Consider the following 27628-nt stretch of genomic DNA (forward strand, 5'->3'; position numbering starts at 1 on the left):
TTTATATATAATATATTGTTTAGTTAATTTTAAATTTGCAGATAAATATTGTTAAAGAAAATATAAGCCTCTGCACTCGTATTCAGTGTGACGTATTGTTTTCATTTTAAATCTCAAATTAATCTCTAATGAGTTATGTATCTGTCCTCTGTACAACCTGACCAGACTCTAGAACAATGATAAAATTGTTTGCATGGAGATCGTCACTGCACAAAATAATAAATTACCACAAACTGTATAGGATTGGGATGATTGCGCCATCGAGTTTGGAGGCTGTTAACCCTTATACGTTAGAAACATTTGTTTATCTACCTCATTAGTTGTAAATTGTAAATTTTAATTATATTAGAAGTAGTTACCATTACATTTTTATTATTGTTCTTTATTGTAAGACTACTCCCATTTGAAAGTGTTGAATTCATAAAATGTTTTGAGTTTCTATTGTATACATACACACAACCTCATACATACAGTATTAATGGTGAGCAAAAAGTATTCGCTCTGTCCGAACTCAAACCCGGATCTCTTACTTTCTGCGCGAGGATGATAACTACTCCTTATAATGTTTACGTTTTATTCATTGGTATAAAATAGGCTATTGCCAATTGTAACAAAAGTCAGCGATTACATGGTTATTTGTTTATTTAAGCGTATTTATGATAGTAAAAGCAAGTAGAAAATTAAAGAAACAAAAACTCATTCTGTGTAGAAATTAACCAAATAGTAGCCTATCCTTATAATATTATTTTAAATTTTATGAAGATCTTAATTTTGAAATTGAAAATACAGCTAAGTAAGTTGTCTTAACTTTTCAAAAATAATATGTGAAGTAAATAATTTGTTTATAAAATAAACAGTTATTTATATTATTTATTATATTAGCCGGGTATGTTCGTGACACTATATATTCTGTTCAATTTGAAACAATCAACTTTCTGTATAGAATAGATTAAACTTTTTTATTTTCACAAATTAAATCATTTTCGCTCACTTAATTCCTTTTCAATAATAGAAAAGATTAACTTTAAAAACTTAAAAGGTACATAAATGCAGCTCTGCACACTTTGATGACTGAGACTGGAAACAATGGTCGGGGAGGGCCTCGGCGATCATCCATACTCGCGGCTAATGACCCGAGGCAAGGGCGCGGGCGACCGAGTGAATCAGAGTTAAACAAGAGATTTGGAATGCTGCCGCAGTACGAACTGACAGAAACTCGGTACCGGTACCGAATGTAGAACTCATGAATTAAAGATGGCCCCACAATTATCAAACAGTTTCAAGGAGCTCGTCTCCAAATTGGAGTTTTGCTGAAACTCGAGCTCTATCATTATCCTGGACCCCTCGCCGCCGCCCACCACCCCCAGCATTCACTACTATAATTATAACGTTCACTTAGCTAATGCAGTGAGTCCATTATTTTTAGCTTTTTAATTAATATAGCAGCCCAAACCTGAAACAGTCACGGGATAATGAATGTTATATTGATTTTTCAATTCGTGAAGTTGCTTGACATTTTAATGATAATTGGTTTAGTCAGTATTATTTTGAATGTTTTTCATTATATGGTTAAAAGGTTAAGTAAGCGATTTATATTTTTTTTCATGTGGTCCCTTTTCCTTCCTGTATGCTTTACTTTTTAACTTCTATCTACCTATATTAAAAGTGAGAGATCTACCTATATATCTGTAATAATAACGAAACCAATCATGTACTATATATCCTTCAAAACGATGAATAACAATGAAATAACCGAAATCATTGAATTCAGTGTTTTTAAATAGGATTTTTAATTAATAGTATTACTAATATATACATAATTTTTTAAAAGTTCCAATAGAAAACAGGTTTTTGCGTTGAATAAGATTGGGTTGAGCCAATCTCTTACTAAACTTTTGGTCCTAGACCACAGAGCAATAACAAATGGTTGAAATAATTTAAATGTTTATATTGCGTATCGGTAACTATTCAAATAACACAATTTTTCTTAAAACGATGATTAGCATCATGACAAGTTCTTTTTTTGAAGTTTTTTTTACAATAGAGGGATTGTGAAAGGAATAGGATTTTTTTCGGAAATGTTCCATCGTTCAGTGGTACAAAAAATCAATAACACTACGTTTCGAGATCACATTGCAGATCTCCAGAAAATCGTGATTCCTTCACGATCCTGACCAGGTCTTAAAAACATATTCTCTGAACGCATAGTACCTCTTAAAATAAGTTTGAAAACAGAAAACATTGAGCTTTACTTTAGCATTACAACTTTTCTCATGTACATGAGAACAAATACAAAAATTGCCGGAAAAGAAAATGCGGTCTTGAATGAAGAATGCAATAAAAGCAACAGGGATAGTTTATAATATAATTTTAGAACAGATTAATGCCAGTTGTAATTTATAAAATTGCAGTAGACTAATAAAGCGAGTTTTACATCAAACGAGATCGGGCAGTGTAATCAGAACACAGACTGCAATGTTAGCTTTTGATGCCAAGTGGGGTTACATTACCTGCTTTTCAGAGTCAGGCGAACATAATGGTTCCCTTTCATGGAATTTAACGTACTGCTTGACAACACTGAGCCATTTAATTTCTCATTGACTTCCTATTCTTCCACTTTCTTGTTTGATTTGTTTTAAACAGATTTGCCATTTTTTGTGGATACAAGTTTACGAGTGGACAACGCTAAGAGAACATTGTTTAGTAACATGTTAATTATTTCCGCATATCGTTGGGGGAAAAGGAGTCCCCGTGAGACAAAAGTATAAGTTGCAATGTTTTCGTCACAATATGTCATTTCGCAATGATTCATAGTTCACAAGTTTGTAGTCCATTAGATACGCATAGATTGCCATTTGCATTCTAAAAAGATCCTCATGACATAAAAATGGCCACGATCACAACCCAAATACATACAGTCTTAAACATGACCATTAACAGTATTAAATATGTATTCAGTTAAACAAAAGAAAACTTCAATTGCTATTCCTCATCCACTCTAGACTGGGTTCTATATTCATCTATATTTTTGTAGGGGGGGGGGAATTAGCCAGAAATATGCCAAACTTTGTAGGACGGTGGTGTCAATGTGCCACACAAAACTTCAAATTCTATGACATAGTATTTTTTGAAGTTGTCTCTAAGCTTCAAAATAGAGTTTTAACCATGCCTACTTCTATATTATTTTCGTAGGCATCGTGATTTGTTTTCTGCAGGTATAATTGACGGGCGGATTGCTATCATTATGCCTGTTCAAGGATTTAATCCCGGAATGTCAAGTGAACAGCGGAGACCATTTTTTTTACCATCTGTGCCAGTGGACTTGGCACTATTGTAGTAGTGAAAGAGAAACTGAAATAAATGAAAGTCTTAGTTCAAGAGGAAATTCAAGCTGCCAAGTCTTCTGTTACACCAGTCGGGCGTGTGGCGGACCAGGATGAAAGGAGAATCAGCACCAGTTCCCGAGTGCTGCAGACTGCCTCACATCAGCTGGGCTGGTCTGGTTTCGTTCAGGTTTCCTAACGGTTCCCTTGCTCTATCGTTCAATTACTGCTCTCCATCTCATCCTGTGCTCTTCTCTCCTCTCTTCCATCGACCGTCTTGTCCCCTCTTATTCGTCCCTTTTGACTTTTAGTTATTCACTGTAGAAATATTGACGTATTCCTTCTGCCTCCCCGATGTTTTATATCTCCACATACCTAAATAATTTCTGTAATACCATATTGTTGTTAGATCAATAAAAAATAAAGAAAATCTTCTGAGCCAAACTTTCTTTTGTTACTATAAGTTTACTGGTTTTAAATTTTATGAAGGCAAAAATCTGAATAGGAAAAAATTGATTACTAAACCTATACCTGCCACGTAAACTTTGATGAAATCATTAGAACATTTATGTCAGGAGTAGGAAAGTTAGTTTCCTTGTGTTTAAATGTTTAAACGCTGATGAAGCCGCCATTTTTCTTCAAGAAGACTACTTGGTTTCAACTTGATATTCATGTACGCTTGAAATCTTTTAAATTCCACATTTGTACATGTGTGTAAGCTATATTATGTACACCGTATAAATGCATAAATACACGCACTACGATTAGTATTAACTAACGACAAAGGATTAGTGCTCCTAGTAGGCCCGGCCTGATAATACTACTGTGCATTGTACCGATCTAAGACAAAAAACTGAAACACGATTACTCCATTGACAGCTATGTAGTCAGTCCATTGACAGTTCAAGGACTCTATGTTCTTCCTGTCATTGTGTCTTCACACCGACTCCCGCAGGATGTCCCCTGGAACTACACACTTGGCACCGCTCACCGAGTCAATAACCTCTTCAGGTAACTCATTGAAATTCCCCAAACTTCCACTATATCGTTCGCGAAATAATGTTTACTGAAATTAAATTTATCATAGAAAAATAAGGTTTAAACTGACCAGATGTGTAAATTGTATCACAAAAATAATTAGGAATATTGTTCAATTAACTGACCTCAAGTCTAAACATTTCGATTTTACTGAAATGTGCACACAAATCTTATGGAAACTTTCTTCACCACCCTTTTGGACATTTTGTTATATACAAAAGAATCCTATGTTTGATATTACAGTGACGTCCACAGCAACCAGGTGTAATGGAGACGCCACTAACCATTCTTTTGTTTGTTATAGAAACGTCTACATCAACACTTTGAATGTAATTTAAGTCCCTATTGCTTCGGATATTTGAAGATCTTCACACCTATCTTTTGGATATTATTCAAACATCTATGAACGTTATTTCATAACGTGAAATACAATTAATATAAAATAATAGTGTTGGTATAGATCAGCAATCAGAAGTATCCTGATAAATTCGACATTATGTTATGTTTAAAGACAATTGTAAGAAAATACGATATTATATGGTTAGCTTTTCTGTTTATCCAAGTATTAAATATTTACTCTTTCCACTTGCACGTTTTATGTAGAACACTATTACCATAGCGTAAGTAGTTTTGTCGTTAACGTATATACTATATAGCTAGATTAATGTTCACATAACGTGTCATACACTATACCGCAGTTAAAGTAGTGTTGACGTTTAATATCGCATACCGTATCTAGAGTAGTGTTAACATCGTATATCATAGCTATATTAGTGTTAAAGATAACATCATATATCACAGTTAAAGTAGTATTAACATACCATGTTGTTTACCACGTCTAAAGCAGTGTTTAGGTGTATCATTGTGTATCATAGCTAGAGTAGTGTTGACATAGTAATAATGTATACCGCTTCTAGAGCAGTGTTGTACGATAGCATTGTACATCATAGCTAGAGTATTGTTGAAGTATAATATCGCATACCATAACTAAAGTAGTGTTAACATACCATGTTGTTTACCACGTCTAAAGCAGTGTTTAGGTGTATCATTGTGTATCATAGCTAGAGTAGTGTTGACATAGTAATAATGTATACCGCTTCTAGAGCAGTGTTGTACGATAGCATTGTACATCATAGCTAGAGTAGTGTCGAAGTATAATATCGCATACCATAACTAAAGTAGTGTTAACATACGATGTTGTTTACCACGTCTAAAGCAGTGTTTAGGTGTATCATTGTGTATCATAGCTAGAGTAGTGTTGACATAGTAATAATGTATACCGCTTCTAGAACAGTGTTGTACGATAGCATTGTACATCATAGCTAGAGTAGTGTCGAAGTATAATATCGCATACCATAACTAAAGTAGTGTTAACATACGATGTTGTTTACCACGTCTAAAGCAGTGTTTAGGTGTATCATTGTGTATCATAGCTAGAGTAGTGTTGAAATAGTAATAATGTATACCGCTTCTAGAGCAGTGTTGTACGATAGCATTGTACATCATAGCTAGAGTATTGTTGAAGTATAATATCGCATACCATAACTAAAGTAGTGTTAACATACGATGTTGTTTACCACGTCTAAAGCAGTGTTTAGGTGTATCATTGTGTATCATAGCTAGAGTAGTGTTGACATAGTAATAATGTATACCGCTTCTAGAGCAGTGTTGTACGATAGCATTGTACATCATAGCTAGAGTAGTGTTGAAGTATAATATCGTATACCATAACTAAAGTAGTGTTAACATACCATGTTGTTTACCACGTCTAAAGCAGTGTTTAGGTGTATCATTGTGTATCATAGCTAGAGTAGTGTTGACATAGTAATAATGTATACCGCTTCTAGAGCAGTGTTGTACGATAGCATTGTACATCATAGCTAGAGTATTGTTGAAGTATAATATCGCATACTTTAACTAAAGTAGTGTTAACATACCATGTTGTTTACCACGTCTAAAGCAGTGTTTAGGTGTATCATTGTGTATCATAGCTAGAGTAGTGTTGACATAGTAATAATGTATACCGCTTCTAGAGCAGTGTTGTACGGTAGCATTGTACATCATAGCTAGAGTATTGTTGAAGTATAATATCGCATACCATAACTAAAGTAGTGTTAACATACGATGTTGTTTACCACGTCTAAAGCAGTGTTTATATCATTGTGTATCATAGCTAGAGTAGTGTTGACATAGTAATAATGTATACCGCTTCTAGAGCAGTGTTGTACGATAGCATTGTACATCATAGCTAGAGTAGTGTTGAAGTATAATATCGCATACCATAACTAAAGTAGTGTTAACATACCATGTTGTTTACCACGTCTAAAGCAGTGTTTAGGTGTATCATTGTGTATCATAGCTAGAGTAGTGTTGACATAGTAATAATGTATACCGCTTCTAGAGCAGTGTTGTACGATAGCATTGTACATCATAGCTAGAGTAGTGTTGAAGTATAATATCGCATACCATAACTAAAGTAGTGTTAACATACCATGTTGTTTACCACGTCTAAAGCAGTGTTTAGGTGTATCATTGTGTATCATAGCTAGAGTAGTGTTGACATAGTAATAATGTATACCGCTTCTAGAGCAGTGTTGTACGGTAGCATTGTACATCATAGCTAGAGTATTGTTGAAGTATAATATCGCATACCATAACTAAAGTAGTGTTAACATACGATGTTGTTTACCACGTCTAAAGCAGTGTTTATCATTGTGTATCATAGCTAGAGTAGTGTTGACATAGTAATAATGTATACCGCTTCTAGAGCAGTGTTGTACGATAGCATTGTACATCATAGCTAGAGTATTGTTGAAGTATAATATCGCATACCATAACTAAAGTAGTGTTAACATACCATGTTGTTTACCACGTCTAAAGCAGTGTTTATATCATTGTGTATCATAGCTAGAGTAGTGTTGACATAGTAATAATGTATACCGCTTCTAGAGCAGTGTTGTACGATAGCATTGTACATCATACCTAGAGTATTGTTGAAGTATAATATCGCATACCATAACTAAAGTAGTGTTAACATACCATGTTGTTTACCACGTCTAAAGCAGTGTTTAGGTGTATCATTGTGTATCATAGCTAGAGTAGTGTTGACATAGTAATAATGTATACCGCTTCTAGAGCAGTGTTGTACGATAGCATTGTACATCATAGCTAGAGTAGTGTCGAAGTATAATGTCGCATACCATAACTAAAGTAATGTTAACATATAAACATCGTATATGATGAGCTATAGTAGTGATTAAAATAACATCATATATCGTAGCTAATGCAGTGTTCATATACCATGTTGTTTACCACGTCTAGAGCAGCGTTGACCAATATATCATAGCTACAGTAGTTTTCATATATAATATGGTATGAACACGGCTAGATTAGTGTTGATATACCCTATATTATACCGCGTCTAGAGTAATGTTTAAATACAAGCATCTTATATCATAGCTAGAATAATGTTGACTTACATAAAACAAAACGTGTTCCTGTTAATTTTCAAAACGTGAAATTGCTAATGTTGGACGAACGTACAACTAATTTCGTAAGGTTCCAATGTTACTAACTTTTCCTGTAAAACATTGAGGGTTAATACATATAAAATTTTCTTGGAAACATTTAGGAAGGTCTATTACCACACACAGATTATCTATTGGTGCACGCCGGCGATAGTTCTAGGTAATGTTGGCTATTAGTTTTGGCTAGAATTACCGATTGGCTGGAACACGTTTTCGTAATTACTTCCCTTCTCAAAATTGCCCTGTTGTCCTGCCCGGGTTATTAACCGTAATAGCGAGTAAATACATCATCAGCGCTAAACTACCACGGGACGAGTGCGTTGTGAATTTTGGAAAAACTGATGACGGTGAGGTGCTATTATCCGAATTTCCAATCGTAGTTGCCGAGCATAACGGTTTTTAAAATGATTTCTTAACTATTTAGCATATTTTAGTTTTAGGCATTATCAACGTATATTAAAATCGTTACGATTATTACGGTTAAAACTTTAGTTAGGTTTTTGTTATAAAAATTTAAAACACTTTATTATGAATACGATTTAACACTAAATATTAATGCTATGGCTGAAACCATTACCACCACGTTGTTACTCTCTAAGCGAGCATAGTTATCTTGTAGTAGGGCTAAAAGTATTTATCATTACCGTTTACATACATTACGATAATAATCCTAGTATATCCTTGCAGTTGGTTTATCGATCCTTAATCCTTTTAGGCCTGGGCACTTGTTTTGGTATTTGCCAATAAATGTTATGTTACTGTATTTTTGTTTTGTAGGCTGCATATTCCATGTAAGGTAATTTACCTTTAGTTTATTTATGACCCAATATTCTTCGACTTATTGTTTTAAGTGGAAAGTTTATACAGATTTTAGTCCTGCTTTTGTTGTATATTAAGCATGTATTTTAATGTATGTTGTTTTTCTTTATGTAAATAGGTTTGGCTAGTTGCTAGTTCGTATTCCAAAGCTTTGACCTGCTTAAATTAATTAATACCGTTCATTACTGAATACAGTGTCGAACTAACATAATTTTTTGTATTTGCATGAGACACGTGATACTTTTTATTAAGTTCAAGTAGTTTCAAGAATACAATTGAGTCTATGATGTACTTATGAAGTATTAATGCTATATTTTTATGTATAGGACTGTATCCACTACTTGAAATGTCGAGTTTAGACGCATTTTCTTTAATTTCATAGAGATAACATATCTTTCAAAATTATTTCAATACATTTAAAAACATTTTTAGGTAATTTCCAAACATATGTAGCCTACACACTGGTGCCAGTCGAGATTTTGCTGCGGTCAGCTATATCAGCATGTGTAGTCTATAATCCTTCAGAGGCAACAGTGTTTTGGATAAATTAAATTTCTATAGCTCTAATAGAACTTTTGATTACCGTTTAAGTTGATATGATAATATGAATTAGAAATGTATTATTTGTTTCACAAAGACTTGAAACGTCCAACAACAAAGAATGTTGAATATTTCAACAGCATTTTATGTACTTTTCTATTGCATAGTTATAAAAATCATCTTACGTTAAGTCCACCAAACCTTCCTATATTAGATCAACGGATGAGCTGTTTCTGCTTTCTTTCAATGTAAGGAATTTATCTTGAGTGTCCATATTCGATTGGTTGCAGAAATAACAAAAAATATTTTTAAACAGTTATCCAATTTGCATTTACTATATTCATAGGAAGGGCAAAATTAACACTGGTGGGGTTATGGTGATGAATTGTGTCAATATTTTTTTCAATCTATTCTTAGAGAAAGAGCAAATTAACAATTCGTTAACAAATCTTGCAAAATGGTTCGGTATAAAGTAAGAATTGTATTTAAATCCAGTGAAAAATTGATTGTGTGGCGCATGCTATGAAAGTTATTATGGGATCTGTTCCAATATAAAACGAAACAGTGATTTTAGAAATAAAATATTTAATAGCACAATTTATAATAGCTGATCCTCTTGCAAACCAAGGGAGCCAATGCTAAGTTAATAGTCTAATTTGTTGGGGATTATTTCAGTTACGTCAACGTTTCGGAGCTATGAGACGAGTTATCCAACTGTTGTGATTGAGATTGCACAATCCCATGGAACTCGACATAAATCGTATTTAACAGAAGACTTGTGGCCGAGCGTCACGCGTGATCGCAGGCTTGGATCCAGTCAATAGCAAATCGCGTTTTAACGTCGGAACTGTGTTCAAGGAGCGATTAGGTCCTAGTGGACTGCCTATTGAACAAAGCCCTTTCAGTGGCAATTTCAACTATTGTTGCTCCCACAATCTGTCCTATGACGTACTTAGGTTTCGAAAATCGACAAGCACGTTTCAGAAAACGGAGTAGGGAGTAGTTTGGGGCAATCGTCCTTAACTCAGTTTATTCGTAGGTATTTAGAAATCTCGCATTAAATTGAATTTATAAATTTGGTTCCATATGTTTCAAACGTTTCACGCAATAGAACAAAGTGGATTGCGCTATATGTCCTAGAACAGGTGTAAATATTTGTGTTGCAGACCTGCAGGTGATTACAGATTAATGTTTTAATTGTAAATATATCCAGGAGAGGGTATTTATGTACATATAATTAAACATTGTCGCGCATGAAAACATTCAATGTTAGGATTCTCTCTAGATAGTTGGCATATTATTATACATGCTATCATTCACTTTATGAGATTGTGTGCATTATATTTTTGCTCGGTTTACATCAACTGAAATTGTAACACGCAATAGCTGAAAATTACTCGTACGGGAAAATCTAAAATCCGTCCCACTACTAGTAATAGTAATGTTATACTTTATAAATATTTGTAAATAGAACATATTTGTAAATACCATTTCTTTTGTGTTAGTAAACGAAAATGAATAAATAAAAAAATTATTAAAGTAATGTGATGGTTGCATTTCAACCATTGTATCCGTCGTTGCCTTTCGAGAAGAATATGGAGACATCACGGTTGAGACAGTTTATTTCAGAGGCAAAACATTTATTTTCCTCTGGTTGAAATAGCAACTTGTACTGAGTAAGCACATAACAGTCATAATATTCCACAATATTTCCTTTTTGTTAAATAAATCTTAAAATAATTGCATTTTCTATTCTAACTTTATTGTTTTTGACATCCATCACGTATAATAAATAAAATTCAGCAGATTGTTTCCCTGTTTACCCAATTTATTCAGTGTTAATAATATTTTACATGAACAGAAATTATGATTGTAAAAAATTTTCTCTAACGGTTCATAACTGTGTTAGAGAACCGTTCAGTACCGTAAAAACTGAACCGTTCCAAACATTAGCAGAACGAGAAATCCGAACAACGGTGTTGTGGAAACGCTGGAAAAACTGGAGCAATACAATATTTCCTGCCCGAGGGAAGAACGTTCCGCACCACTTGGTCTCCCTTCGACCGGGCAAGACAAATTGACTTGTTAGGGGCAAAGCAGCCGACATTTTCAAATCACTGCAGGGGTTATGTTTGCAACATTGTAACTCAACGAACTTGTCCATCTAGGCATTTATTAATGAAACCATTACAGTTTGTAATAGTGATGTTGCATGACGTGATTCACTGTAACTGTGACATTGAAGATACAGTTCACGGCCAACAAATGTGGTTATAAGCGCACACTACCTCTGGAGCGTGAGACGTTTTGCTAAGTGAACCTATCCATCCGCATCTCGTCTTTCCGAGACGTCAGTCATATGATGGACCATATTTCTAATGTATTAAGGTCTGGAAATAAGTTCACTTACTGTTATTTATTGTTAGTTTATAACAGACTTTATTTTATAGTTAATTAAAATAACGTAGTGCATTTTTATTGGGTATTAAGTGCGTATTCTTAACGTCCTATTTGTTTTAAAATTTATAAATTTAAAATCAGAGATCACAACAGAATTATGACTTTCAATATTAAGGACACGAATTTGTCTTTTCGTGAAGCAGCTTTATTGTGATATCTCCCAACCCCGTGTTCGACTTCAGTGGTGGTGTTTGGGTTACTTTGGAAGTGGAATTGTTATATTTTTTATTTTATCTACATACTGGTCTACGTAGAAATTGTTAATTTAAGTGGCATTTCTTGTCATTGTTCAACAAAATATACGATCATATATTATGCAAATTAAAGTAGTTTATTACTTTTCATATTATGTCTAATACCAGAACTACTCACGTACTGTATGTATTCTCAAGATGATGAAAATATTTGTCATTTAGAAAAACGTTTTTTCTTAAATTCACAAGCCTCTAAGTTAACTTCCCTGAAGACATAAAGGTGGTGAAAATGTTTCTATACCTCCACGAGTAATCGCAGACATGTAAAGAAGGATATTTAGATAATTTTCTAATCATAGCCAAATAAAAACTGTTTGAAGATAAAACATTTCATACAGTTTGTACACATATGGGGTTATAACTTCAGGCGTGTTTTGTTATTTGATGACTTCAAGGAAATTATATATTCCTTTGTACATTTTTACATTAATGTTTTAAAATCATTTCGTTCGTCGAGGTATTCAATAATTTTTTAAGTAAAAAAACATAGTTTACTCTAGTCATCTTTCATTTTCATATTATAATTTAACCATTAATTTTCGACAATTAGATGGTACTTTAAGCACATTTTACTAATCGTCAGTAAATCTATGAACGCCATAGGGATTTTGTCAATAAATTAAACTAGCGTCTATAATCAATTTCCAAAGTGAGTATTGCTCTGTTTTATGCAATTATTTATTTATAGAAAGTTTTTATACACATATGAAATTATATTTGTTAACTATCCTATTCAAATCAATATTGATTAAAAACTATCTGTACGACTGAAATTCTCACAAATGTACCACGCATGACTTCTTTCTGTACATACAAAAATGTAAATAGTAACAAACAAGTAATGGTGCATAAGGGATAATTGTTTTAAAAGTTCATACAATTCTGGTCATATACTTGAATATGCATTAGAATATGCCTACCCCATAAGTTATGTAGTGCTTAAGTTGCAACCCCCGTCGCAGTAATAAGTATGTTAGTGACAATTACCTAATGAACAGTTTTTTCAATTAGGTGATCAATGCCAGAGCTTAATCAATGCAACCTTGGAACGAGTATTTCATACAACGCACCTGACCTAACGTCTGATATGTTAAGACTTAGGTAAAAATTCAACAAACCCTAAACTGTATACTAACCTTTGTTTTGGAATAAAAGTTAAGTTTTTAATTTGTTTATTACCTGCTAAAAGAGAGGCAAAGTTTTGCGCTTCTCCATGTTGCGCGTCCTTCCTTAATGGTGCTGTAATATTTGAGAATTAAGTAACTAGCCAAATAAATATATAGCAAGTATATTATAGCACATCAAACTTTCATAGTTATTTTAAGCGTATTTAATGTTAAATTGTAGCTTGTTATCAATAATGTCATATGTTTTATTCGATTATTAAATGAAAACAGATATTCCCCACGAATCCAGTATTTTGATAATGATCAATTTCTATCTCTAAATTCTTTCAGAAAGTTTAATGCATGTGATTTCACGTATATTTTTCATCGAATTTTCAAAAGCACGGTTTCCTGTCATTTACTCCTAATATTTCCATTTGGTTTCTTTTTTTCTCTCCTTAGCCACTCTGATCATTTATGAATAAATAAATTTGTAAGTTCTGTTTATTTTATCCCGATTACAGGTTTTGTTCCAAACACCCTTAATTATTCTGCAGCATACAGTTGTCACAGTCTTCAACAAGCCAAACACTGCCCTTTCGACTCTTGGAGATCTAAATTACCTTGCTCGGGATTTCCAAATCTTGAATCGGATTCCTGGATGTAAGACATCTGCTGTGTTTTCTGAAACACGTTGGGGAATGCAAAAGAAGAGTTCCTGCTGACACTACTTCAAGCCGAACAAGGAAAAGTGAGAAGGGGATGATCGGTAGTTGGCCGACTGCCCGGATACTCAGGGCCAGGACAAGGGTCGGACAATGGACTGTATCTCCTGGTCTATCACGTGACCTTGGCCACTCCTCGCCTGGGAAACCTCCTGAAGCGTGGCCTGGCACATCCTCGTCATTACCTCGTCCTTCTCTTCCATTCAGAACCATTCTTATGCATCGGAGACCAAGTCTACTATTCTAACATCAAGAGATGACATGTATGTTGAAAATCTCTTCCATTCCGTCCCTTCTCGGCTCTATTGAATCACCTTTTTAGATACCAACTTTCTCATTTTCTTGCTGGTTTTTATGTTGGATGTTCTTTTTTTATTTTGGTGCCATTGTTGAGACAAATATGTAGTTTTTGTAATTTACGTTAAAGCTAACTTTTATGAAAATTTGTGCCGTTATAACCTTTTAAACCCTTTTCAACGTAGCATATCATATATCTGTTGTAATTTGAATCCTATAATACACATACAATAATTGCTTGAAGTTTTAATGCAATTTGCGGAACATTCGATTACTTTTCTATGGTTCTTCTTCTGTATCCTAACGACAAACTGTATCCACACGGATGATCAGTCAAATTTAAATGTTGGATGAAAGTCTTTCTTTACACGTGCTAATCACAAAAGAGTAACTTGAATTAATGTGTCGTTATAATACTGTATTGATGATTTTAATATAATCCCAATATTTCAATGTTAGCTTTACTACTACGAGTATTTCATAAGTACTGTGTATTTTTACTCATTTATTTTTTTAATGAAAATTATATGAAATAAAATTAATTGATCTAAATCATAATTAATAACAATGGTCAGTGCACCCTGTGTTTACAGTAAATAATAAAAGGGTAGACAGATTACTGGGGCTGCGGGTAAGAGTGGTTAGCGAGGTATGTTATATCTGAGGCAAACGGCTTTCGGTCACAGTACAGTGAAAATGTAATGTGCTGTTCCCTCAGAAGATCATCAATTACGGAGATGTGGAGTAAGGTCAGTGAACGGCTAGCTAGATGTCGGAAGCTCCCAGATCACGTAAGGTCGGCTGACCTCGCTCCCGACTTGGGCTTGAGGACACTTCACGGAGTTGCCATAACTTACAATACGTCTTCCTCTTTTAGGCCGTACTTGCAATTACTTGTTCCTATGCTCTATATTTAACTCATTTTGACCCCTTGATCTCCTCAGGAATAACACACTCCGTAGCGTGTGCGTACACGGGTGTTTTACGTTTGTAAAATAATCTATCACTCTAATGATATCAATTTAAAAAATGGATACCAAATAATCGATTCAATTCTGTGAGGACCACTTTAATCATACGTTCATCTTTCGTGCTTAAAACCAAACAACCGTAAGCCCATTACTGAGCCTGACTAGTGAAATTATATTACCAATGTACGTACAGTTTTGTTTTAAACACCTATTATATTTACGTTCCGCATTATTAGTAGGGGGATGTTATAATATTTTCCTGATAAAATGATAAAGAAAGAACAAGGAAATTGTAGTATGCTAAGAGAATTTAATACAGTTTTAGAGCCGTATTATATATACTATTAGTTTTATATCGTATGGACTTGTACAGTGACGATGATGCTAAGTGAATTGAATATATTTTCATGGATTTATTCATCATTAAATTAAACTTTTGCTGTTGAAGAACTGCAGAGACGATTATAAGTAACTTAAGAACGTTTTAAGTTCATGTTAGACAAAGTAAAACTATAGTAAACGAACCGTTGTTTCGTCTGGAGTTTCCTCAAACAATACATTTATATTTATTTGTGTTTGCCTGCCAGGAAGCGAGTGAAGTAGACTTATTGTGCCTAATGGCAGCGTACGGTCATCAGCGCTCCCATAGCGGGCAGCCTCTATCTATCTGTCTGAGTCTGTCGTCCATTTCAGGCCTAATGAAGAAAGAGACCTAATTGCTTGTGCTTCCTATAATAGGTTTGTACGTAATGACTGGCGTATTCTGTATTAAGTTTTTAGGGTCAGACGTTAAACACAGACGTAGATTGTGTATTCAGCAGAGCAGATGGTATAACCGGAGTTCGGTTGGGATTTACTTTTATTTTTAAAAATTTGTGTGGCCTGTTACCTTTCAGAAGGCAGGGAACTTAAGAATTATCATTCCACCAGGAGTCAAGACCATCTTAAAATCAGAATAAGTTACAGAATGAAATGAAAATAAGAGTGTAACGTAATGAAAGTAAGTGGCAATTAAAAAACATGTTCTAGTTTGAGAAAAATAACTGGAGGGAATGGCGTGTTCTTAAATCTGAAAAATTTCCTTGCATAATGTTTTATTTTTTACTATGAAGCGTGTTGTTTTCTTAAAATACATTTCCTAAACAATATTATTTCCTTATTGTAAGTTACAATCTTTCTGAAATTTGTCACTCCCGATGCTAAAAGTGACACTCCCCGATACATACTGTAACAGATTCATATTTTTTTTATTCGCAGCAGTTTTATTTGAGCCCGGTCAGAAAATTATCTAAATTTACATGTCTACTACACCTTATGGACGGATACAAAATTTTTCCCTATATGTCTGCCCTTAGCGAAGTTATCTTAAAGGCTTTGAAATTCAAAAGTAAATTACAACCAACAATCAATTGCACCACCATAAATTTGAAATGACTTCAGCAGATTTAATACACTTTTTGAAGGATCAATGTACCATGACGTTCGATTATTTACCTCTTCCTTTTTTTAAACACAGAATAAATAAACAAAATCATTTTACGAGGAGTCAGGAGCATATGAAAATCAGGCCAAAATTAAATATTTGAAGATAACAATGTTCTGTATTTTATAAGTTCTCTTATATGACAGATAGAAGGAGGAAATAACATGTTTTTATATCGTCAGATTTAACACATGCATTTTGACGGAGTGAGTTACGGGGACGTTCCATTATTTAAATAATAGAGAAAAATTGTACTATCCTTCGAAAAGCTTAGTTAATGTTTTCTTTGTTATACCAAGTGTAAAATATGGTTCCGTGTATTTTCACAAAGTAAAAATAATAAGATCCACTCTGACGATTTTGATTTCTGCTTTTAAGGCTAATAGTTTGTGGAATAGTTCACGCTGGTTGGGTAGTTGTGGAATATTGAACCTCGTGTATAGGGCAACATTATATACTTATGGTTATATACTTGGTTTAACGCTGTTTCCAATTTAATGATATATTCTGTACTATGTTTATTCTTAAATGTGTTATAATTGTGGCTGGTGTGAAGTTATAATACAGAAACATTCTTTGCGTTTTTCCAGATTAGGAGATTATTTGACAGCATGTAAAATGTTGTGCCCAATTCGAGAATCGAACTCAAACACTTTTTGTTATAAAATCAAAAATTAACCACTGAGGTAACAGGCACAGACGTTCTTGAAGAATAGAAAACCTGTTTATTTAAAATTAAATACTGTATGCCTAAAACAATAGGCAGCTAGTATCTTGTGGGATCTTAACTATACATACACAGAAAACGGAGTTATTAGAACAATACGGTATAATACTGTTATAATAAATTCTATAGCTTTTACGGACGTATGTTTAAAAAGGTTTTATGTTAGGGATCAGAAAGGTTTCACTTTTGTCAAAGTTCAGTAAAATACGGGCTTGTTTACTCCGCCACCAAGTCAAGCCACGCAGAGCAGAGCCGCTGAACTGATTCGGTGACCGAGTCTCGTTAGTGATCGGATCAATCTGGCTGCAGAATTGGGCCGACTAGGGCTTTGTTTGCTTCTTTGTTGTCTGCTAGTGACGTACAGACTGCTGGGGCTACAACTCTTTTCTCTATGTTTTCCGAACCACCATCGGAATCTAATTTTTTCAGAGCAGCAGCTAACGTCTTACAAACTGTACACTTTAAATTGTAATTCTTACTTTATCAAAAATGTTCCTTGTACAGTGATAAAGTTTACTTCTCGTTTTTAAAATGTTGTAGTACAATATTCACATACAAGACGTTTACGTAACTCATATTCTTTACTGAATTTAATCTAAGGTTTCAGTCTACTTCTCTATTTTAATATAGCCTAGTTAGCGTAGTTACTACTTTCTAGTATTTACTATTTTTGACAAAGTTTTTTTATCTAAAAAAAAATGTTCATTCTGGTATCATCAACTTAACAAACAAAAGCGAATTATAGTCGTATCAGTGGATATGGGTTGTTATGTTTAAAAACGTAATTTTCACTTAAGTACCCAAAATTATTGGGAATAACTAAATAAATCCATGAACTTCACCGTATCATAGAAGTGATACTGTGGCTCTCAAGCCGTGAGGTCACGGGTTCGTTTCCCGGGGAAGCCAATAAAACTTTGCTAATAGATTAGGGCCATTGTCTTTAAAACTTTCAGTGTATTATATTAAGATATGTAAAAAATCTCACTTTCAAATAACAAATAACATTTTCTATACCTCAGATTATTTGTCATTACTTGATATACGACATGTATATAATGTAAGATGAAGGATTTCTTAATGAAAAGAAAAACCATAGTTCTTAGACGAATATTCAGTTTTTTATAACATTGTGTATATTTAATTAGACCGTACTCGTAATCAATTGTCTTCCACTGACAATCATCTTGAAACACTATCGTTTAGCGATCTCGGTGTTGGCCAAGCAAGGACAGTCCCCCGGTATGTAACGTGCTCTCAGGCTCTACGTCAATCAATATCCACTTGCTCGAGTGATTGATATATGGAGTCAGGAGACAATGCCCACGACGGACGACGGACGGAGGTCAGGCTCCGGACCTTGGAGGCCTGTCGTAAACTATCGGTCGAAGCCAAGCCCAGAGGCCTAGTGGGCAGCCTTTATTGATCGTAAACAGAGTTTGCTGGGCATAAGAACACTCTCAACCGAGTTTATTTACCCTTTTGATTTGTTCAAATCTTAAAACTGTTCAAAGTATAGTTAGCGCACGTTAATTGTTACGTTATTTTAGTTCGAATGTTGTAATACTTTAAATATATGAATTTTATAAAACCATTGATGATCGATACAGGTAGTGGAACAGTTATTACTATTTAATTCTGAACTTTTAAAATTGAAATACAAAACAAATTTTTTGAGATTTATTGTTTTTAATAAATTTTTGAACAATGACTTTGTTTATTAGTCTTATCAGGATGTATACATTGTTGCTATTCGGAAATACATGATATAATAATACACGCAATTTAAAAATAATAAAGCCAAGCTCTTTTCTATATACGTTTTTATATTTTTCAAGCTGTTAAACTTGCGGCTTTCACCCGTATCCATGCAGGAACGCGTGCTAAAGGCGGTATACCGCGGGGGGGGGGCGTTAAAACAGGAGTCCAAGATAAGTGAATGTCCTTTGAAAACGTGCTTGAATCGTAAAATGTATAATTTTAAATGCTGGTTATAAGCATGATGTTAGAGAAAGAAACAAAAACTGACAATGGGTGTAATTTTGAAAAATAGGGAGTCTATTTCTGGTGCCTAGAACCACCTGTACAAAAATTACCTTGTTGCGCTCGGTGGCCTTTTATCATGGTTTACCAAGGATATTCGAACTGCGAACTTTTCATCCGTCATTTAGTAAGAGAGCAAGAGCTGAGATTAACTTAAGTAAAAAGAATTAAACTAAATCCGTAATTTAAACTAAATGACAGTAGGGCAGTGGACTACTCATGAGGACAGTTTCCCCTTGATTGTACGTCATTCATTCAATAATACATTAATAATGCACGGTAAAACTGCAAAGCCAATAATATTATGCAATTTAGACACCGAATGTACTGTACGTGTTCAATGAACTATATCAGTCCAATTTGTTAGATAAGCATCAAAGACTGGCTTTTTAGAAGAGTTTCACCATCTAACACGTTTAAAGGTGATAATTTCACGTGTACAATTTTGTTTTGTGCTGAGTCGGTAAGTTTTTTTTTTTTTTGAACCAAACGGCATCAAATAATAAACTTATTCATGACTCCAAGTAGTAAAAAATGTATATAACATTTGCGTGCATTCTCTGATTTGATAAAACATATACAAATATGCTCTGATACTCCACGCTTTAACAAAGAATAAGCATTGTGATTAAATTAACACAACATTGACTTGCAGAAGTTAGAAACATAGAAGAGCGGGTAACAATTTTTGTGTTGACAAGAAGAAATGAAATACAGTTCCTGAGGGAGGCAGAGGGAGCGGGAGCGAGAGACGGGTCACGCAATGAATTGCACCACTCCCCCAGGCCTTCGGAGACATTACCAGGGTTGACTCTGGGGAGTTTTGTCACCACGGATCTCGCCAACTCTGACACGACCCTTCTGTAGGTCACGGGTGTGCCTTTACAACTTTTACTTAAAATATCAAGAAAACAAAATATATGAATTAAAAAAACATTCATTACGCTTGTTGAAAATTTGTTATTAATTACGAAGTAGCTTCAATCTTGTAAGATTTTTTCCTTCACTCATGTCATTTTAAGGCCTTAAAAACGGTAATAAAATTAAATTATAAGGTTAACTCATTCAAACTTGCGTTAGTTACTTATAATAAGACAAGAATATGGTATCGTTACCAATATCTAGACTACATTGTCAATTAAGTAACATTAAATGTCAACAGTGACATTGTAATATGTAAGAAAAAATGGGAATTATCAAGGATTTGATTTGTTGTAATCAATTTAGAATTATATTCGAAAGTGTATTCACTTGATTAATTCGTCGTTGAAATTATTTGAGTTAACTATTCCTTTTCCTTACTTTAAAAGACTGCAATTCTAAATCAATAATAAATTTAAAAAGATACTTTTTAAAGGTCTTTAAAATAGTTTCTAAATAACGTTTAATTTTACGTATTTGTTAAATAAAAAATTACAAATAATGATAGCTACCATCTTGAAACGGGTGTCCAGCTATTGAATCGCTAGATGTGTGATTTTCCAACACATTTCCATTTTCAATTTTAATTGTATTTGCAACTTGCGCGGCTTCGTCCACTTTATCTACCGGTACTATTACTATGTATGACAATAAACAGTATTGTATTCGAAACATATAAAATTTGAGTACCATGTACGTAGATCAAATTCAACAGAACAATTAATTTTTTATCTAAGAATATAAGATTGTGATAACCAAATTTGAGTTTGAAGTCAACATTTCACACGGATTAGTATAATTCAGCATTGAATTCTTTATACAAAAAGATTGTATTTTATAAATCTGTACTATACAAGTTTTAGTGCTGTTTAGTCTATTTTATACTAAAAATAATCTGAATTTTCTTAAGAATATTTTTTTTTATTTATCCTGTGTAATTGACTGTGAATTGATTATTTACCACAAGTTATGGTTCCTACTGAATTCGTTACAACATAATTTCTAAGCTCGTAATATATACTAGAAATTTCATAATTTCTCATTAAGAAAATGTAAGTTATTTATATAGAATATAAATAGGCTACTAACTATTATTACCAATTTTTACAGATATGTCCAATTTGATATTAAAAAAAAAACAAAACTCATGTTACTAAAAACACTGTAATATTATTAGGAACCCGACAGGGCCTTGCAATCTTGTTGTTGTCTGTCCGTCTAGCCTTCTTTGCGATAACTCTTCATATAATGGTCCTAACATCTTGAAACTTAGGACATAGTTTCCTTTTGATCCAAGGTAGAACCCTACTAATTTTGTGGACTTAAGGTAAACCGTTAGTCCGTTCGTCTAGCCTTCTTTGCGATAACTCTTCATATAATGGTCCTAACATCTTGAAACTTAGGACATAGTTTCCTTTTGATCCAAGGTAGAACCCTACTAATTTTGTGGACTTAAGGTAAACCGTTAGTCCGTTCGTCTACCTATTCATCTTTCGTTAGTTACAGTATGTTGTACCCTTCGGTTCTCCGCTGTATCGTTTATTGGATACAGTAACTTTGATAATATAACTATTTGTTATAATTGAGCTAATATGAAATCATTTTGTACATGGTGGATACATTTGAGGAGGTATAGAAATTTTGAAAAATAAATATGGATCAATTACTTATATGATGTCATTAGTTACATGTATTCTTGGACATACTATAGAGAGACTTTTTAAACATGCTAGGAAGATTTTTGCGTCACGCAGTGTCCTTGGCACACGTGGAGAAGACGCTACGGTATGAGGGTGGTAGAGATTATTGCGGCTGTGTCAAAGCTATCACCATGCTCGATAGGATCGTTACTCTGTTAATGTCTACACGACACAATATCACTGTCTGAACACTGTCCTCAGTGTTTGCTCTATGCAGTGTCTATTATATACTGCAACAAACCAGTCACGTGTGTGGAAGGGGTGTAAAGTACAGTATGCTGCAGAGGAGTGTATTTCGGCCGCACTACGGTTACCATCAAACTTGATTTCTTGTCTTCGTTTACTTGTACAGCGTTAAATATTCCTTCCGAAACTGTGTTAAGAGGTCATTGTGTTTAAATGTACGGTGTACCTTGAGCAAAAACTTTAATGAAAATAACTTCACAATTTCAATATTCGTGCCTCTTACTGAAGTAAGTCTTCAAACCATGTGTGGAAGTGGTTTGGTTGTGATTTGAAGACACTGATGATATCTGAAATACTCTATAGTCATTTTCTTTTCTTTTAACATCCAGTAGGGAAAGTCAATTATCTATTCACTGATTTTCTACTATATACTGACCTATAACGCCCTTTTTTATGAGAATTAGTAAGCATTGTATTCAATGTTCTAGTTCCACTGCTGTACCGCAAAAGCAGCCCATGGTGAAGAAAGATTTTTTTTTCTCCACCCCTGTCTGATAAGCGAAGTTTGTCTGTCTGCTCTTTACCTACAACAATCTTACTTCCTGTATTATTCTTATTTGCTTCCTGTAGACACAACATCAATTTTAGGAATGAATTTTCAATCCAATAGCTGCACACAATTCTATTTTGGAACTTCCAAGGAAGTGGTTTACCTCATTAACTTTGCTTCTGTCTAGAACTTTAAAACAAATCAATCTAGAAAATCCAGTCTAGAAAGAGTTGCTCAAGATTGGGCTATGTAACAAAAAACTTACTTTGGTTCTGGCAAACGCTTACACAAACTGTATCATTACTATATTTACTAAAATTGGATATTCGCATGCAAATGCATTTATGATAATGAAATTATCCTTATTTTAATAAAATTATTTTATTAAAAGTTCAATTCTCGTCAGTGATAACTAGATGTTCTTTATCGGTGGTATGTATTCATACAAAATGTTTTACTGCACGTATTAAATGATTAAACAATTAAACTATCACTAACAAGAAAATCCTCTATAAGATTGTACATGATAAATTCATTAAATTATGGTTTTACATTAGAAATATATTTCAAAAGTTTGTCATAGACGTGAGCTGTGAAGGGCGCCTGTTTATATAACAGTACTTGGGAGGTCATAGACCTCGGAAATGAGACGCACGTAATCCCATATAAGTGGCAAGCAATAAAACAGTAAGTACGGTCTGTCTAGCAGGTTGCGCTCAAACCTGATATCCTTCAATACAGATCTTGTGGTTGAAGTAGATGTGCAATAAATAAGGTGTTTATTCAACATAAAAACAATTCATTTCTCGGCTATAAATGTCTATAGCCAAATGAATATCAATATAGTAACTCTTAACACAATTTCATAATATAAATTACAAATTTAAAAACACTACTGCTACTAAGCTGTAGGACTAACCGAGCTTAATAGTTTAAATTTAAAATCTTTGAAAATAATGAATTTATGTGAAATATAAACGAATAACCCTTTTTTAATCGCAAGAGCCGTAATGCCTATTACGCCATAAAGGGAAATTTCTAAGTGCTAGAAGTGGATTACCGGTTTTTAAAATTTATTTTGAATTTTCGTGTAAAATTTATTAACCTACAATTGTACAAAACTTGTAGGTCTATTTCACCTTCCGCTCCTTGCAGTATTTAAAATCTAATAATATTGCATATTTAAATCTTTTAAATCTAGTCCTCGCCAGTTTAGCTTCTCCTTACTTACATATAAACATCACTCCAACTGAATCGGTCCTTTCCATCTTAACTTCGTTATGTGTATAAGAATATTCTGAATAATCGCCTGTATTTTTTTGTAACTTATAGTATGATAAGTTCTGCCTGTAAGTAATTCTTATATCTCAATTTCTTTATTTACCTTTAATATTTGCTGTGAATAAAAAAATACCGTATAAAATTTCCACTGTGTTTTAAATGCCAACCATAGATTTCCTATGGGGTCTATTTTGTATTTTTACTTACGTAGCCTGATTGAAACATGTCCTCTGCTAACTGCCGTGTTTGCTGTTGCAGGTGTCGCCTGTGATGTAACGGGCAGCGAGGTGTCGCCATGTTTTGTCTCTGCTCCAAGGCCCGCACTCATCACTGCAAGGTAGTTCTGTTGGATGAACAAGAACTGATTCAGGAAATACAGGTAACATTTGTATTTTTTTATTACATATAGTATTTAGCCTATGGCACTGTCAGTGGTTTGGGTACATCCAAATCAGATAAGCTGTTGGGAAGTAACAACGGAATAGAGACCGAGGCGTTGAACAAGTTACATTCCTTGTCGCTAATCGTGTAAAATATATTAGATTTCAAGGTTGCTTTCTAAGTTGGTATTAATATACATTTGTTGGGCTCTCAGTAATCCCAAGTAAAGAATCGTCGAAAAGAAGGCTAAATAAAGAAACGCCTCTCACCCGCTTACAAGAAAGGATATGTACGGGAAGCGTATATATGACAATCTAATCGTACCAAGAAAAAACTGAGTTAAATGGTAATGTGATTGGATTGGGTTGAGTGCAAAATCGTCCACCGCAAGTTATCTAATGAACTCTCCCTAATCCAAAATATTACAAAAGACCTTTGTTTACCTAATTGTAAATACAGATCTTTTCTCGAATACTCTGAAAGACAAATACTTTCATAGCCTTCATAACTCAGGTGGTAATAGTAATATAACGATGTCAAATGGAAAAATATGGAAACAAAAACTTTAACTGTGGACAAACTGAAAAATATCGTTTGCGCACATGAACAACTGATTAAATTCAAGCATTTTTTCTTATGATATGTTATGTATCAAAACGTTTTTACTTGTAAATTTCACTTTATAGCATTAATTTTCATTCAACTCAATTAATTTAAAATCATGATTTTGTTAGTATTCAATCCCTCCAGTAAAAACGTTATGAACATGGTCGTGCACGCCAATGTCACTTCGGCTACAAACACATGTTCTCTATCACGCCCTTGTTGAATGCAATCTATTTAGCCTACTTCCATTCCTTATTGTAATATATGCATTAGTTTAGTATATAATTCCTGTAGTATGATTCGCCAAAACATTTTGTCCACGGACGTTCACTACACTGACACTTCTGTATGAAAGACTATGGTACACTTTATTTACTGCATTTTCTCATTCGGAACCAGGCTTCAGTGTAATATTAAATACCTACAGTAAGAATCGCTAGAACGTGTGGATCATAGACGTGCGCGACATTGTCACGTCAGCGTGAAGCACGACTTCTGTATCACGTCTACATATCCATTCCACTCGGTGATTAAATTTATTCACTTACATTTTTCATTCTGAACCAGGCTTCAGTTTAATACGGTACTGAACCTTTCCAGTAAGAATCGCTAAAACGTGATGGACATAGACGTGCTCGGTATGTCACGTCAGCGTCAAGCACGTGTTTTCTATCACGTCTGCGTTTCTGTGGTACCAGTTGATACAGTTTGTTCACTTCCATTTCACGGTAAGAATACACTCTGAGCAACACAGAGTGCTCAACAAACAATGCGTTACTTCAGAACAGAAGGTTATGATTGTCGAAACATTCTAAATATTACGTATGAATCTTCTTTTAAGATAAGATATTTTGAGAAATATTTCATCTGTAGACATTAAATATTATGTACACCTTTATTTCTATACAGATAAGAATGAGTTTTATGATTATGCGTATCCAATCATTGAATTTATCAGAAAGTTACTGAAGCCTATCTCAGTAGGCTGACACAATTTTCTTTTAACAACTTACCTTCTTCAACAGTTCAAACTTTTGTCTTACACTTGAATAGTTTCGGCTTTTAATAAGTCATCTTCTGGTGTCGGTGTCAATAAATATTAAAAGCGAGGATTATTCATCTGGAGACGTCGTATTTTAACATTTACGAACAGAGCACAAAACATACCGAGAACATTTTGAGATGTAAATCGCAGAACGTGGACAAAAACGATCAAATTTGTCCACGATCAAAATGTTTATTAACTAATTTGTTCCGATTGTTATAGTTTTTACATCGGACAGACATACATATCGTTTAGCCAAGTATTTAAAGATCATTGCCTGAAACCTAAATTAAAAAGCAGACTTCATAGTTCGCTCAACATTTGATGGATGAGAACCACAAAATAAGTGGAATTAATGAAAATCTGGGAGTTTTACATTAATGTCACACAGGCAGAAAATTAAACACGATTGAAGAATGTGAAATTTATAAACAGTCTGAAAGGAATGCAGTTAGTGAACTCATGTTAAATGAGGAGCAGAATTCAGCTCCCATTATTTGTTCAGCATCGTAACAACGTCTCGACTGATCAGCTGATAACTTTGATGCACCAGAAACTGGAATCACCAAGTGTCCGTTGTGCTGTCTTGATTAATATTCGTGTATGATAGAACTATCAAAATGTGTGCTTATCGTCATTACTGATTCATTGGTGGTGTTTTGTACTGTGTTCATAAATTTTAAGTTTAAGCTATGACAACTTCAGATGTATAATTCTCGCTTTTAGTATTAATCGACACCGTCACCAGATGACTTATTAAAATTCGAAACTATAGTAGCGATGTTACTACAGTTTCAACTGTTTGACGAAGGTACGTTGTTATTATTATTAATCAATCCGTAATTTAGGGCTATATAATATGGAAAATAATACTAATAATTTCATTTTTCCTGCAAGGGGACACAATTTCTTCCCCAATTCTGTACATTTGTATGCTTGTCTATCTGTCCGCAGATCTCTAGAACGAAACTTCAGCGAACCCTGGTACCAACACATGGTGTGGCGCACACCTTCTTGTAGTGCTATAAATAACGTTGCAGCCGAAAATCGTTCTACTGATAGAGTTTATCACTTAATACGAAGACTCGTAGCGCGATGTGCGACTTTTTCAATAGGGAATGATCAGCGCTGCTTCAATCAGCTGTAATTAGTGCACTTGACCCACTTAGCGTCACGTCGCTTCGGTTTCATGGTCTATTGAACACCGCGCGCCGTGGCGCTCATTGCCGCGTCGAGTCTACTTGTTCACAGGGTAATGAATTGGTGTGAATATATGATAAGGAATAATATTGGCTGGTATAAATACTTTCCCATCTCTCATTCAGTAATTATTTCCAAAATAATATTTGGTGCTGAACATTTTGTGAGCATTTTTAACTGAGCTTTAGGAAAATCATTTATTCAAATTTTCATAGCTGTTTTGTTTGTATAAACGTGTCACGAGAGCTACCTGAAATGGAATGTTCCGAGTTTGGTAAGAATGTATTACACATGGAATTTACATGTAGTGACTCGTCTCTTCTCTGAACACTCAAGAGGTGGCTTTCGATTATTCCACAACAAAACATAAATAAATATAAGGAAAGGTTAAGTGAAGGAGGGCTTAAAAAACACAATTCCTTTGATCTAAGAAAAACTTAATGTT

The 27628-nt window shown here is 34.0% G+C and overlaps 1 protein-coding gene across 3 annotated transcripts in view; it reads left to right on the plus strand.

Moving 5' to 3' along the window:
- LOC124354768 (band 4.1-like protein 4) overlaps positions 1-27628 on the plus strand; it is a 368162-nt gene that overhangs the window by 71494 nt on the left and 269040 nt on the right. For all 3 annotated transcript variants that reach the window (XM_046805455.1, XM_046805456.1, XM_046805454.1), the window contains exon 2: positions 24210-24330. In XM_046805455.1, the coding sequence (XP_046661411.1) occupies positions 24247-24330 (84 nt within the window). In that variant the 5' untranslated portion in view covers positions 24210-24246. The remainder of the gene's footprint in view (positions 1-24209; positions 24331-27628) is intronic.

Source organism: Homalodisca vitripennis, chromosome 2 (assembly GCF_021130785.1).
Source record: "Homalodisca vitripennis isolate AUS2020 chromosome 2, UT_GWSS_2.1, whole genome shotgun sequence".
NCBI lineage: Eukaryota > Metazoa > Arthropoda > Insecta > Hemiptera > Cicadellidae > Homalodisca > Homalodisca vitripennis.